Here is a 15,458-nt window from a genome sequence, read left to right on the forward strand (position 1 = left end):
AATTTCTCCCCTCACATGCCATAAAAAAGTAAATAAAAGGCAAGGGCTGTGTCCGGCAGTTCCCTCGGAATCCACAGGTGTCTGCTGTTTGGTGATGGTTGCTGTCATGACACAGTCTTCAGATAATAATAAAAGAAAATGGCTTCATTAAAAATTATCAACATATCAATGCATCAATTAACCAATGTGTTAATTAATTAATGCATTAAAATGCCATCTTCTCAGACAGCCACACTTGCAAGTCTGTCTTCCTCCTTCCTGGCACACGCTAGGCCAGCTCCCCACCACTCGGCCTCCTCAGAGCATGAGTCAGGTTGGCCTTGACCTTTGACCCCCAGCACCGAGGCCTGTGCACCCGAGCTGTAAGCCTGGCTCAGACTTCTTCTTAAACTGTCACTTATTTATTATGTTTTAGGTTTTCTTCTTTTGAAAGAAAGCTACACTCGCAATGCAGGGCTGTCTTAAACTTAGATAAACCCTCCTCTGTTTCCAAGTGCTGACATTAGAGGTCCCCACCTCTGAGGTGGGGGTCTCATTGGGTCAAACAACTTCTGGTCTTTGGGATCAGAAGTGTGTGCTCCACACGCTCAGCTCTAAAGAGCTCAGTTTCAAAACACCAAGAGATTTGCAGTCACTGAAAACAGAGGGGCATTCCGACATACCAGTTTGAGGGAAAACCTGAACCAAACACGTCCTCTGATGGTTTGAGATCTCTCAAAGGCTACTGACAGCCTCTTGGCATGTCTCTTTAGGACAAGGTAGAGTCTTAGGTGGAACTGGCGCTTCCAACCAGTTAAACTTAATTTCATTCTGGAGTGGAATGGGTTAGCACAGGATTAGTGTCTGCACTTTATTTTTTTTTTTTTTTGTTCTTTTTTTCCGGAGCTGGGGATCGAACCCAGGGCTTTGCGCTTCCTAGGCAAGCGCTCTACCACTGAGCTAAATCCCCAAACCCGTGTCTGCACTTTATGGCACATTCATAAATACAATGCTTTAGAATCACTAAGGACTGTTCTGAATGGAGGCAAACAGAGAATGCCCAAGAGCAGCACCTCCATATTCTACTATGAAGACATTTTAAACAGAAACATTTTTTTGGTGACAAGAGTTTCATGTAGGGGCTGGAGAGATGGCTCAGTGGTTAAGAGCACTGACTGTTCTTCCAAAGGTCCTGAGTTCAATTCCAAGCAACCACATGGTGGCTCGCAACCATCTGTAATAGGGTCTGATGACCTCTTGTGGTGTGTTTGAAGACAGCTACAGTGTACTAAAATAAATAAAGTAAATAAATCTTAAAAAAAAAAAAAAGAGTTTTATGTAACCCATAAAGGTTTTGGATTTGCTATGTGGCTGAAGCTGGCTTTGAACTCCTAATTCTCTTGCCATACTTCTCAAGAGCTGGAATTACAAGTGTTGACCACCATGACTGGTATATACCCCGTCCTGCCCCCCAATAACACTCGAATAACTGCAATGTAAAGACAAAGAAGGAAGGGGTTGGGGATTTAGCTCAGTGGTAAAGCACTTGCAAGGCCCTGGGTTTGGTCCTTAGCTCAAAAAAAAAAAAAAAAAAAAAAAAAAAAAAAAAAAAAAAAAAAAAAAAAAAAGACAAAGAAGGAAAAGCGGGAGGGGTGTGCTGGTGCTGGCCGCTGGTCAGACACGGGAAACTGTTCCATCTGGGGACTTCCATGTTTGCGGGAGACTAGATATGCAAATCAAGGCAACTACCCAAGAACTCACATGCTGAGAGAAATTCCAAGCTGGCTAAGAACTGAAAGGAAAAAACCACCAGGCCACACCCAACTCTGAGGCTACCCCAATGAACAGACTTGTTTGCAGAAGCTATTGTCAATTCTGGACTTCTTTGAATGCTGGAATACTAGCTCTTGGGAAGCTGAGGCAGGAGGATTGTAGTAAGTTCCAGACTAGTATAAGTTACAAACTGAGCTCAAGGCCAACTTGATCTACCTAGGAAAAACCCTTGCTCAAAAAGAAACTGAGTCCAAACAACCAACCAATCGATCTTTCTCCAATCTGGAGCAGTAGATCTGTGAGTGACAGGACTCAGACAGCATCTGACTACACAGCAGGGAGGCGTCTGCCCACGGCTAGCCAGTGAGGTCCAGTCAGCCCCAGAAGTGATGACAAGATTCAGGTGGTTGCAGGCTGAGGATGTAGTTCACTGGTAGAGTCTGGATGTATAAGGCCCTGGGTGCCTTTTCAACAATTCAACAATTCTACACCACTACCACCTCCTCCTCCTCCTCCTCCTCCTCCTCCTCCTCCTCCACCAACTCCACCTCCTCCTTCTCCATCTCCTCCTCCTCCTCCTCCGCCTCCACCTCTACCTCCTCCTCCACCAACTCCACCACCCCCACCCCCCACCTCCTCCTCTACCTCCTCCTCCTTTTACCTCCTTTACCACCTCCTCCTCTTCCTCCTCCTTCCTCCTCCTCCTCCTCCTCCTCCTCTTCCTCCTCCTCCACTTCCTTCTCCTCCCCCTCCCCCTCCTCCCCCTCCACCACCGGTGCAGGCCGACTGTTGTGGACATGACTTTAATCCCAGCACCACGTCTGGGTCTGAAAGCTTTTCAAATAGTACATAATCATCAAGGCATGATGGTACAGGCCTGAATCCTAGCAATGGGGACACCGAGACAGGAGGATCACGATTTCCAGGTCAGTCTAAGCTATAAGCAAGACCTTTCATAAACGAAAGTGCAGACACTAACAACCAAGCGATTGGTTCAACAAAGTTAGAGCAGCCATTAGAAAGGGAAACTAAGCCCCCTGCTGTTCTTTAGACGAGGCCAGGATAACTGAGAACTCTAACAGGCCAGTGACGTCAGACTCAACAGCCTTTGGCACTGATCCAAATCTATGGGAAACAACTACACTGGAGAGGTGATATGAGCCAAGGACACTGCAGGGCACAGTGACAACTTGAAGGATGAATTAACTGTTCTGGAAATGGCTACTCGGGTCACCCTGAGTAGACAAAGGTTTCTCTTCATTCCTGAGGGCCCAGATGCCACCTACTGCCCTTCAGTCACTTCAGGAAATAAACTTTGGCAGGCGTCTTGCTGCAGTACCAGAGTAGAAGGATGTCTTCCCTATGCCCACACGGCTGCAGCTCACCAGCAACTATTCACTTCCAACACCGTGGGTTTTCTCATGAGAACCCCCAGGTTTGAGAGGAGTGAGAGGTTCCTCTGAGTTCTGACAGATTCCAACACACAGACTACGGCAAATATGGACCACTGGGCACATGACCGAGAGCTCGGATGTCCGCTGAAGCTTCTGGCTGAGTGTGTGCACCCTAAAGCACACTCCTGTCAAAGTAAGAAAGCGTTCATAAAGAACAAGACCTTTTAACGTCTACCACCATTTTTTTTTTAAAGATTTATTTTATTTATACGAGTACACTGTATCTGTTTTTAGACACACAGAAGAGGGCATCAGATACTCTAGATGGTTGTGAGCCACCATGTGGTTGCTGGGAACTGAATTCAGGACCTCTGGAAGAACAGTCAGTGCTCTTAACCGCTGAGCCACCTCTCTAGTCCCTACCACCATTTTTAACCCACGGACTTGATTCTATTTAACTCTAGCTGGCCTCAAACTTAATAGATCCACCTGTCTCTGCCTCCCCGGTGCTGGAATTAAAGGCGTGAGCTACCACAGCTGGCCACAATTTTGGTAATTTTGTTTGTTTGTTTGAAAGGAGCCCTAGATGGTCCAAAAAGCAAATCTAGGCTGACCTTGAACTTGTGGCTATCCTTCTGTCTCTACAAGGCAAGCCATAACCTTGCACTCTGTCTTTCTGATACCCAGCTTCCATGAATGGAGCTGTCACACCTGGGTACTCAGCTATGGGGCTGTAACCCAAACCAGGCACATGGCCTGCATGTTGCTGGGCTCTAGGCAACTGCAGGGTTTCTCTGTGTAGTCCAGGCTGTCCTGAATTCTATAGACCAGGCTGGCCTCAAATTTACAGATTTCAGCCTGCCTCTACCTCTCAACTGCTGGGAAAGTTGTGCACCAGCATGCCCAACAACAAAAAAAATTCTTATTCTTCTTCTTTTTAAAGATTTACTTATTTATAAGTACACTGTAGCCATCTTCAGACACACGAGAAGAGGGCATCAGATCTCATTACAGATGGTTGTGAGCCACCATGTGGTTTACTAGGATTTGAACTCAGGACCTCTGGAGGAGCAGTCAGTGATCTTAACCACTGAGCCATCTCTCCTGCCCAAAACATTCTTCTTTTGAATTTTACAGAACTCAAAAGAAAGCACCATTCTTAGCTCTAGGTTGCACAGTACAGAATGGGGTGCAGTTTGCGGACACGCTGTGGGACAGTGTCTAAACATGGCCACACGGAAGCAGGTGGCACGTGTCCCTCACACAGCAGCAAGGACCCTTGGAAACTGAGCTGCCACGCAGCTGGAAGATGGAGATCCTTGACACAGACCTCTGTAACTCTGATGTGCATGGACTAGAAGCTTAACCCACAGTAAGGACCCTGCTAATTTCTCCTGTAGGCTGGTGATAATCAGCCCAGGGGCCCCCACCCACTTTCCTGTTTATTCAGCCAAGCCAATCAGAAGAATGTGACAAGCACACATTCACAGCCACAAGGTCCCCTGCTTCTTTTCCCATCAATAGCCTTCCTGCTCCTTCCTAAGAGAAACTGCTCCTTCCTGAGAGAAACCACAGCTGAAAGGCTTGTAGCAACCTTCACTTTCTCACTAATGGCTATGGGTAAATACACCCACCCGTTTCTTTTGGAGACAGATCCTTACAATTTCAACAGTGACTCTTTATTAACCGAGGGTCTCCCCAAGGCAGTGTGGTGACTTGAATGAATGTCTGCAGTGGGCTCGGCACTCAGATACTTGGTCCCCAGCTGGTGGCCCTGACTGCGGAAGTTCCGGTGGTCCAGCCTGGCTGGAGGGATTTAAAGTCTCCCAAGAATTGCAGTTTGCTTTCTTGGCTTCCTGCTCCAGCCGTGCCTACCCCTCCCTCACTGCCAACGCTGCCAGGCCTCTGTGGACTCTCATCCCTCTAAAGCCACACACTTCAGCTGGCTCTAGCTTGAGGTGCCCTGTGGCAGTGACAGCAGCAAACGGTAGGCGGACAGGCAGCTCTTGTGGTGCTGAGCAGCCACAGAACCAGTCTGACAATCAAGACCATGTAGACTCTATAACTGAAGGAAGGAGCAGCCGGGAATGTGTCAGCAAGGGAAGAGCCTCGGCCCTCTGTAGCCTGTAACTCAGGTAAGAGATTTGTACACAACAGTCCCACGGGGATCCAAGGCCTAAAGGCAATGCAGCCAGTTCTTTACCATGATAAGCCCAGGGCTGGATCAACTTCTCACACAACAGCCACATTTTCATTCTGCATGAGACCCTCTCTAGCCCTCTGCCTCTGAGCACAACCAACATGGGTGCCAAGGGGGTTCCCTCCCCCGTCTTGTCTTGTAGCCAAGGCCAGCAGGCTTTATAACCCCAAGACCATTCCATGGAACGGACTGAAGCCACAGCAGGCTCATGCTGATGGCGTGCTCTACCTTGGAAACCTAAGCAATCATCGAGAGAGAGAGAGAGAGAGAGAGAGAGAGAGAGAGAGAGAGAGAGAGAGAGAACATGTATGAATGCACACATGCACATGTGGAAGTCAGAAGACAACCTTTGTGAATGAACTCTATCACATGGACCCTGAAAATCAAAATAAGGTTGTCAGAACTGGCAGCAAAATAACTTTGTCCACTGAGCCATCTCTTCAGCCCCATAACAAAATTTCAAATAAACAAACAAAAAAGGTAGTTTATGCCTTTAATCGCAGGAGAAAATAAAAGTGAGCAATGTATTTATATGTCTTTATGAAATTATCCTAGGTGGGCTGGAGAGACGGCTTAGCGGTTAAGAGCACCGACTGTTCTTCCAGAAGTCCTGAGTTCAAATCCCAGCAACCACATGGTGGCTCACAACCATCTGTAATGGGATCCGATGCCCTCTTCTGGTGTCTGAAGACAGCTACAGTGTACTCAAGATGAAAGAATAAATAAATTAAAAAAGAAATCATTCGAGGGAGGGCAAAAAAAAAAAAAAAAAAAAAGAAATCATTCTAGGATTTAAAAGTATTTGTATGGGTTGGGGATTTAGCTCAGTGGTAGAGCGCTTGCCTAGGAAGCGCAAGGCCCTGGGTTCGGTCCCCAGCTCCGAAAAAAAGAACCAAAAAAAAAAAAAAAAAAAGTATTTGTATGATTACCTATTTTCCTTGCTCTAACTGCTTTTCACGTATTTGCTGACACTCTAAGCCTTTGGTGTGTGAAGACAATGGAGCCTTTTGAAGGGAGAAAGGAGGCTTTGCCAGGCCTATCAGCCTGTGTGGCCTGGAAAGAGCTAAGAGGACTCCAGGTCACTGTCGCACAGAGCCAGGCCCATGCCAGACAGCCAAACCCTGTCAGTCAGCAGAGAGCCAGGCCCATGCCAGACAGCCAAACCCTGTCAGTCAGCAGAGAGCCAGGCCCATGCCAGACAGCCAAACCCTGTCAGCACTGAAGCCCGTGAGGGAGGGAGGGAAGGAGGCGGCTGCTCTGGGTCCATGGCCACGTTGGGGGCTTTATGGACAGACAGGAATCACACCAGCTCACATGACATGATAACCTCCCCCAGCAACTCTGCTCAGTCTCCAGGCTCTAAAAGGCAGTGTGGTGGGTCGTACAAACCAGACACGCAAACCAGAAGGAAGGGCAGAGTGGCCCAGTGAGAACCAGTGTCACCAGTCCATACACGTGAACTTCACGTCTGTAGCTACAGTCCCCTCCTCTACACTGGTTCATTATGGATGGGCTGTCTCAGTGAAGTGCAGACAGAGGTTTTATCTGTATAGGCAAATGAGGGCAGCTCTGAACTCGATCTGGGGCTTTCACTTCCAAGCCCAGCACTCTACCATGCGCCTTCGGTACAAATATGTGACGCTCAGTTAGGTCCTTCACCTACTGTGACCAGCGCCACTTCACCTCTGCACAGTGGGGTCACCTTCTGGTGAGATCAGAGTTACCCTGTGTCTAGTCAATCTTTCAGTAACTTGGCACAATAGTGAGGACTGCTGTCCTCACTGAACACAGGTCAAACAGCTTGTTTCAAGTCTGCCTACCTGTCAGTCCTGCTTCTCACCCATGCTACTCAGCCTTTTTGCTGTAAAAGCCGCATGAATGACCTTTCTAGAAGCTGCAAACTCCAGTCAGGATAGCTGAGCTGCCTCAGCCTGCTGCTGTCTGCTCACTACCCATCCTCTGACCGCACCAACACTGACCTTCCCACAGATCCTCCCCAGGGCTAGAGACCCCTACTGAGCAGGAGGGGCAATGGAGCACCCCAGACTTCTGACTCATTCAGCCCTGTGCTGTGACTGTGGCACGGCTCAAGTCCACTTGGGTTGGGGCTTGATGGGAGGGGGTGTTGTGTCCATAATGGGTAGCTGCATCCACGATCCACACCCATGGATCCAAGCAGGGACTTAAACTACTCAGGAGCAGGTACAGAATTCACTTCCCTCTTTCTTATCATCATCCCAGAAGCAGAAAAGAGAATAAACCATTCCGTTATCTTAGTTCTCTAAAGATGGCATTCTGGGGGTGGATAGAGAGGACCCCACACGACAGCCATGTGCTCTTCAGGAAGGAGCCCCACCCACAACCTTAGAGATGACTTTGAGTCCGAGGGAGGGCCCCTGTATAGGTTCTATGACACCACAGTCTCTCCTACAGGGGACCCACATGCCCTGGGCTGTACTGGGAGAGGTTCTTTGGGAAGCTGTCAGTCACCTCATATACTCTGTTTCATAGGCTGGGAACTGAACCCAGGCCCTGTGTACACCAGGTGGGCAAACACTACTGCTGAGCGACAGTGCCAGACATGCCTCGCCCCACCTTTACTGTCAGCCAAGGCCTCACTGAGCTTCCCAGGGTAGCCTTGAACTCAGCAGTCCCATCTCAGCATTAAAGTGCTGGGATTAGAGGCACTGGCCACCACACCAGGTTTTTACACATTTGAGACCCGAGATTCAAATGGACAGTCCCTACTCTGGAGACAAAGTCCTCTCATACTGTCGTGTCCTCCTGTGAACCGTCCTGTGCGGTTCATTCAGGAAGGCAATGATGCTCCCTACTCCTCTGCCTCACTGCAAGACATGGGCTGCCTCGAGAGCCACCGGAAGGCTACCAGCTCCTTATCCTGACAGAACAGGCTGCAGCAGGGCTGCCCAGACAGGGCCTGAACAGCAAACAGCACCCATTCAATGCTGGACAGGACTAAGCCAGTCAGTCAGTCAGTCCAATGGGCACCTCAAACTTATAAGATACCCGTTTGCCTCCTGGCTGGGGCATAACTCAGAGTGACCTCCCAGGACAAGGAAAAAGATGCTGTAAGAGAGGCTTGCCTCCACAATGTCAGTGGGTTAACTGGTCACAACTGTGTGGAGGATTCCAATCTAGAGACACAGCAGCAATGTCTGGGATGATAGAGGCCCGTTTGCTACAAGCTAGATATGGCCTGCACAGTCTGACTGGCACAGAGGACCGCTGTCAGTGCCTGAGCTGTTGGCATGACTGGAGGACAGGTCTTAGAGGCTCTCTGAGCCTCCTCTGCATCAGGTCTGAGCACTGCCTCTGCTGTAGCCAGAGCAGTCCTCCCCCCCCCCCCCGAACACCACGCTGGGATAACAAGCCCTCGCCCCACCTAGTTTTATATTCTGTCAGTTCAAAAAAAAAATGTCATTATTTCAACCTGGCTTTCGCCAGGTTCTCTTTGAGATGGCGCTGGCTACCTTGGGGTTCGTTCGCTGCTGTAGTCTCCTCTCTTCTCGCTCTCTCTGGAGCCTCTCAAACTCTTCTCTGATCTCGGCTGGTGTTCTCTTTCTTTCCACCACCTGGGAACAGAATTAAGGAGACAGCTTGAGGGTCCAGGACACCTGGAGAGCTGGACTCTTGTCTGACATGCGCATAACAGCTAGGGGCCAGTGTTGCCACCCTTGGGCTCTAAAAGATACAGAAGGAACTGCAAAGAGCTTCTACCAACCCTGTGAGGAGAGCAAGGCTGTGCTAGTTTCTGGGCTCTCCAGAGAGCAACATTCTTTATTCTAATAACCTCTCAGAGGCTGTAGGAACTGTCAAAGGAAATTCTACAGTTCAAATTCTGTATCAAGAAATCAACCGTCAACAAGGCACCCTGTGGGTTATAGAGCTTGTGTCTCTAGTCACATGAGGGGTGGATGGGTGCATAAGAATCCCGTCTGCAGGGTTGGGGATTTAGCTCAGTGGTAGAGCGCTTGCCTAGCAGGCGCAAGGCCCTGGGTTTGGTCCCCAGCTCCGGAAAAAAAAGGAAAAAAAAAAAAGAATCCCATCTGCAGATGACAGGAGGCTCAGCATGGAGCTGCCAGTAATTCTGTAGTCTCAGGTCCAACAGCAGTCAAGGATCAATAGCAGACAACGTGAGAGTCATGTGTACACTGCGAGGTCGTCTGTGACAGACTAGGGCGCTCTAGCACAGCCTTTCTTACTGCGTCACGACAGGAAGGCCGTGAGGCTGAGGTTTCAGAGGCAGCACTTCATGAGGAGAGGAGGCCACCGTAGACATCAGTACCCCATTTCTGAGGACACTGCTTCCAACTGCACAAGCCGTAGCCCCCATTTCTGAGGACACTGCTTCCAGCTGCACAAGCCGTAGCCCCCAAGAGAGAGGTAGAGTGTGGGGGCGGGGTGGACAGTCTGGGACTCAGACCTTGGCGGAATGAACTGACAGCTGCTGCGGCCTGTGGGGCTCGCACTCCAGTGAGAAGAGCCCAGCTCCTTCCGCTTGCACCCACACTTTACATGGCTGGTGTAGGATCAGAACCGACTGTCCTTCCACAGCGGTGAGGGTACTTCTTGTCACCACAGGCCTCTGTCATTAGCACTCACCCGACACTCTGACACTAAAAGGTGGTCAGGGAGGGCAGCCCTGCATGTGGTGTCCAGACCTTCGCTGTATGCTGGGTAAGTTCCTAACCCTAGAGTTTATCACTAGCAGCCTGTGAACTCATGGAAGCCTCGTTCACCGGGACCAGTCAGTCCCTGGTCACCGTGCAGGGCTAGTCACAGAGACCCATAAAGAGGGCGAGTGGGACATGTGCGGGGCAGGTGGGGGATGGGCAGCTTACCTCCAGGGAGAATGTCCACAGCCACAGTCTCTGGGCTTTGGTGGCTCTAAAAAGTCTAGGAGCCTAAGTCAACTTTTTTTGAGGGTTGGGTGTTATTCTGAGACAGGTAGGTTTCTCTGTATAGCCCTGGATATCCTGGGACTTATTGTGTAGACCAGGCTGGCCTTAAACTCAGAAGTCCACCTGTCTGTGCCTCCCACACCCCATAGAGCACCATGATTAAAGGCATGAGCCCCCATGTCTGGTTCAATGTTAATACTTCTAAAAAAATTTCCTAATTTTTAAATTTTTGTTTTATGCCATTTGGGTATTTTGTTAAAATGAATGTTTACACCATTCATGTGCCTGGTGCCCGTGGAAATCAGAATAGAGATCAGATCCTCTGGGACTAGAGTCACAGACAGTTGTAAGTGCTGGGATTTGAACCTAGGTCTCTGGAAGAGCAACCAGTGCTCCAAATGGCTGAGCTGTCTCTCCAGCCAGTGTCAGGTCTCATCTGGTCATGGACCACCAGTCAAGTCTACAAGATCAGCACTGCACATTCCTACTGACTCTCCAACCCTGCAGCCCCTCCTTGAGGAACTCAGGAAAAAGCCTCCAACTGCACAGTTGGCGCTGTTACAGCTCCAGACGCTTCCAGTTTTTTTGGTTTGTTTTTTCCAAGATCTTCTACAGAGCCAAGGCTTGTCTGGAACTCACTGTAGCCCAGGCTGGCCTCCAATGAATGGTTCCCTGGGTTCTGCCTCCCAAAGCTGCGAATTCTGTGAGCCACCATGCCTGGCTGTGTACAGTGGAGATTTAGTGAGAATTCTATTCCATTAAATTTCCTAAAATAATGCAGTTTATCATCTCACCACCAGTGCCTGGCTGCACGGTTACTGTTACACCTGCTTCGTGCCAGTGGGAGACATTCTGCTTTGGTGAGGGGTAGTTAAGTTCTATTTTGCCAGAGGATTCCACCATTCCAGGAGTGCCGGAACAATGCCAGAAATCAAAACCCTAGTCCTGACGAGGTCTCTGGAGCCAGTGGCCCCGAATGCAGTCCTCAGTTCTGGTAACTGATCCGAGCAGTGCACAAAGTCTGAGGAGAGAGCCTGGAAACGACTGGAGTCATTTCCCATTTGGTTAAGTGAGGCAGAGCAATAATTGACCACTGAGATTTCCAGTAAGCTAGAGGCCGGAAATCAAACGTCCATGGAGCTAGGCAGGACACACAGAGCCTGTGCCACAAGGGCGATGACAATATGGCATGGAGGATGGGACAAAGTGTAAACACAGCCTAGTTCAAAGGGTAGGGCTCCCCAGAGGGACTCAGGTCCAATGCTGCTAAGCTGGTGATTCAGACAAGCCACTGGAAATCGACACAACCTCCCAGGACTAAATCTCTGTAGTTATAGTCCACGGTGATGCGTCCTGCGTCCATCAAAGCACAGCTACAGATGGGGTGGCCTCCAGCCCCCAGCAGAACCAGTCAGCTCTGCTTCCTTCCCACCACAGCTCAAGCCTTAGACCGGCATCACGTCAGGGTCGGAGGGAAAGATACAGCATGAGTCAACTACCAGAGGAACTTCAGGGGGAGTTCTACGTGAGGGAGGTGACAGGAAACTGGCACTGTCTGCACATCTCTTGCTGACGTCTAATGGGATCCCATGGGAGCCAGCACATAGGCCTTCCGACATAATCAAGTAACAACACCTATATATTCTGTAGCTATTTGAGGTCTTACAGTACATTTAGTGGCGTGCCCACACTCCTGCCCCAGGGAGGGGCAGAGTAAACATTCTGATATCTCAGTGCCTTACAGCTAGGTCTGTCACAGGTCCCTAGGGCTGCTGTGGTGACTGGTGTGCTTTATCATAGTCTCACAGACATCATGGCCTCCGTGGCCCCAGCTTCTCTTACCTCCCATCCTTCCATCTCCAGGCCTCTCTTCCCATATATATCATAGATAGCCCTTGTCTGGGGGTCGCTAAGCACTGCAATGGAAAAAAGAAAAATCAAACAATAGACAACATGAACTTCCCCTCAGTCCTGAAAACCCACTGTACAGGTCAGGAGGAGAGTCCCCCACTGCCTTCCCAGACCTCCTGGGGACTGTCTGTCTGTCTGTCTTTTTTGTAATCTTCCAACTAAATGTTTTTCCCTCCCCAGGCTACAGATGGGAAAGCTGGGCTTCTCCTGGGTGCAGGGCTCCTAACTGTAGCTACCATGTGGCTCTGACAGCTCTAAAGCAGAGGCGTTTTGTTTCTGTTTCAGACTTTAGTTTTTTGAGACTGTTTTAGGTAGACAAGGCTGGATCTGAATTCACTATGTAGCTGGGGATATCCTAAACATCCCAGTTCACGGCCTCTACCGGCCGAGTGCTGGAGGTCAGGAGCTCAGTATGTCCCATGAGAAAGCCCGCCTGAGAAGGCTGCTGGGCCCTCTCTGCTCCTGGTGCACTCTGCAGGACTCCAGACGGCTGACTTACTAGGGAGCACTACTCATCCCGAGACCTCTGTTTGTGGTGTACTTGTCTTTATTTGTAATATTTTAAGATTACAGTACTGTAGCTCAGGCTCAAATTCAGTTGACAGTCAACATCCCACTCTCCTGCCTCAACCTGGGGAACATCCCACTCTCCTGCCTCAACCTGGGGAACATCCCAACCCTCCTGCCTCAACCTGGGGTCACAGGTGTGTGACTACCATCCACAACCCTGTTGGCCATGTCACCTGAGGACAGCGCCCTCAGTGAGGGAAAGAGGCGTTCAGATTCCCGGAGTGAATTGTCACCCCTGCTCTGCTCTGAGTTATGCTGGGGACCTTTGTGTTATTTCTTCTCTGAGGATCCCATATATTTTTAGGACTAATTAAAAAGCGACGTAAATAAGCCTATCCATACTCAAATCTAATGGAGGGGAAAGAAATGAGGGCCGCTGGAAAACACAAGAGCCACACTTGTTGAGCTAAACCAATGGAATAAAAAAGCACCCATCCAGGACTCTGCTGACCAGGATGTGGCCTGCCTGCTGCCGTGCCTGCTGCAGCACTTTCACGGGGAGGTGGGCTTTCTGTTTACCTGTCTTTGGGTCTCTAAGCTCCACAGCAAGCCATGCACGTACCTGAGACAGCAGAACCCCTGCAGCCCCTTACACATCAGAACTTACAGGCTTTGGTCACCACCAGACTGCCAATCATATGCCACTCCCCAATTTTTACTAGTCATTCCAATTTAAATCCCCACTCCCCGACCCCCGTGTCCTGGAACTCATTCTGTAGACCAGGCTGGCCTTGAACTCTACCTGTTCCTGCCAAAATTAAAGGTATATACTACTGATCCCTGGTCAAAATTTAGTTCCTTGGCAAAAAAATGGTAAGGTAAAATCTGCCACCCACTATTTGGCCTGCGCGGAGGAGTCTTGCCACGTTGAGACGCAGTGTTTAACTTTTGGCCTCTGGCTAAGGACAGATTACAGGGGTCTGGAATGAGTAACTGATTTTTCCTAACCTATAAATACCAAGAGAGACAACGCATTTTAGCTTTTATTTTTTAAATCACTGTGTAACTTTTTTTTTTTTTTTTTTACCACTTAATCGCTTTGAAATGTCCAATTTGGTGGCATGAAGCTTCCCTGGCATTAGGAAGCTACCATTCTTTCCAGAACCTTCCACCTTCCCATAGACAAACACATCCCAAGTTCTCTTCTTTATGTGTAAGCCATAAATCTAAGCTCCTGAATAACTATTCCCACAGCCTGCTCATACCGGCTTTTGTTAGACCCTCTTCCACTGACTGATACAAAACCAATAAAACCACCCGGGTTAAAAAAAGTCCTTGTAGTTTCTCGCCAGGGTGGGAAGGGGGTTGGGGGTGGAGGGTACACAAAACAAGTAGCTTCCAAGCATCAGTCTATCCTCCCACCCCAAGCAGACACTAGGAACCGGCTGGAGCTTGGGCATCCCCCATCCACCGAGACCCGGCCCGTTCCTTCATCTGCACCCCCATTTTCTTCTTACTGGGCACATATTGATTTTCAGAGCAAAAAATGAGCCTCTCAAAGGGCTCTGTAGTAAAAGGTACCAAAGCAAGTGCTTCTTTTCTACACCTCTCAGGACTCCGGCTCTCTATCTTCTACAAACCACGTCTCTTAAAAATCGAATGTCTGGGTGCATAAAGCCGAGCCCCCACCGACCTTCATAAGCCTGGTGCACAAGGTTAAACAGTCGCTCTGCCTGTGATTTGAGCTCCGGGTCCCTGTGCTTGTCCGGGTGGTAAAGCATGCACAGCCTCCGGTAGGCAGCCTTCAGCTCTTCAGCAGAGGCCTAGGAAGAGAAATTCCATTAGAGGGGATCAATGGCACTTAAACACTGTCATTACAGAGTCAGCCTTGAAACAGGGACTGTCAGCCGCATTCCACTCTGCCCTCCGCACAGGACATAATCAAGTTATGCTTTATTTCCCAATAAGGCTTCATTTCCACAGTTAATAAAGTGATCAATTATGTACATCAATAGCAACAGGGTTTGCTGGGGACAAGCTATCAGAGAGAATGAGAAAGGCTGTTTCCACCTTGGCTCACATGCTGCCTGGTTCCACATCAGCTAAGTCACCCACAGCAGACAGCACACAGAAAACAGTGAGGTACCACAGGCACAAGATGGCCGCTGAATCCTCTGACAGAAGGACTTGGCATTTACCAATTCTTGAAAGCTAAAGACAAGGGTGCAAAAGCAACAGCCTCCTAACTCGGCCTCTGACATGAATATGGAAAATGTTCTTTAGCCTGTAGCAGCCAGGGCTTATACAGAAAATGCAATAAGCAAGTCTTTCCTGACAGGCCTATGGGACACAGGCATAGAGTGCAGGAAGAGGCCAGCACAGCCATCTCCTTGGCTGGACAGCCACTGAGAGCCCCTCCTGAGTCCTTCCATGGCCCCGGGACCGTCTGCTTGGCCAGCCTGACACCCAAGACCACTGGTGTCTATCATAGGTGATGCTGGAGAAGTGGCCCCTCCCCCATGCACATCTTGACAAGGGGAGCATCCTGTGGGGTCACCAACTAGGCAAGAGGGACCCAAGACACGAGCCATATAGGTGGAGATGGGACACTAAGGATGGTGATACACTAGGGTCAGGTACCATCATGTAGGTCTTCAAGGAGAGGTTCCAGGGACACAGTGAGCTCAGGGAGAGAGTGATAAAGAAAAGGACATGTGACATTTCTCTATATGCATCGAGAACCTTTCCCATTCCAGGACAAATTTCTCT

General features: G+C 49.4%; 1 protein-coding gene across 1 annotated transcript in view; it reads right to left on the reverse strand.

Annotated features, from left to right (window-relative positions):
• The window catches only part of Dnajc11 (DnaJ heat shock protein family (Hsp40) member C11), a 46,071-nt gene that overhangs the window by 16,545 nt on the left and 14,068 nt on the right, over window positions 1-15,458 (reverse strand). The window contains exons 2-4 of the mRNA XM_032894085.1: window positions 14,383-14,512; window positions 12,111-12,184; window positions 8,838-8,939 (exon numbers count right to left, since the gene is read on the reverse strand). Coding sequence (XP_032749976.1) covers window positions 8,838-8,939; window positions 12,111-12,184; window positions 14,383-14,512 — 306 coding nt within the window. The remainder of the gene's footprint in view (window positions 1-8,837; window positions 8,940-12,110; window positions 12,185-14,382; window positions 14,513-15,458) is intronic.

The sequence above is a fragment of the Rattus rattus genome, chromosome 1 (assembly GCF_011064425.1).
Source record: "Rattus rattus isolate New Zealand chromosome 1, Rrattus_CSIRO_v1, whole genome shotgun sequence".
Lineage (NCBI taxonomy): Eukaryota > Metazoa > Chordata > Mammalia > Rodentia > Muridae > Rattus > Rattus rattus.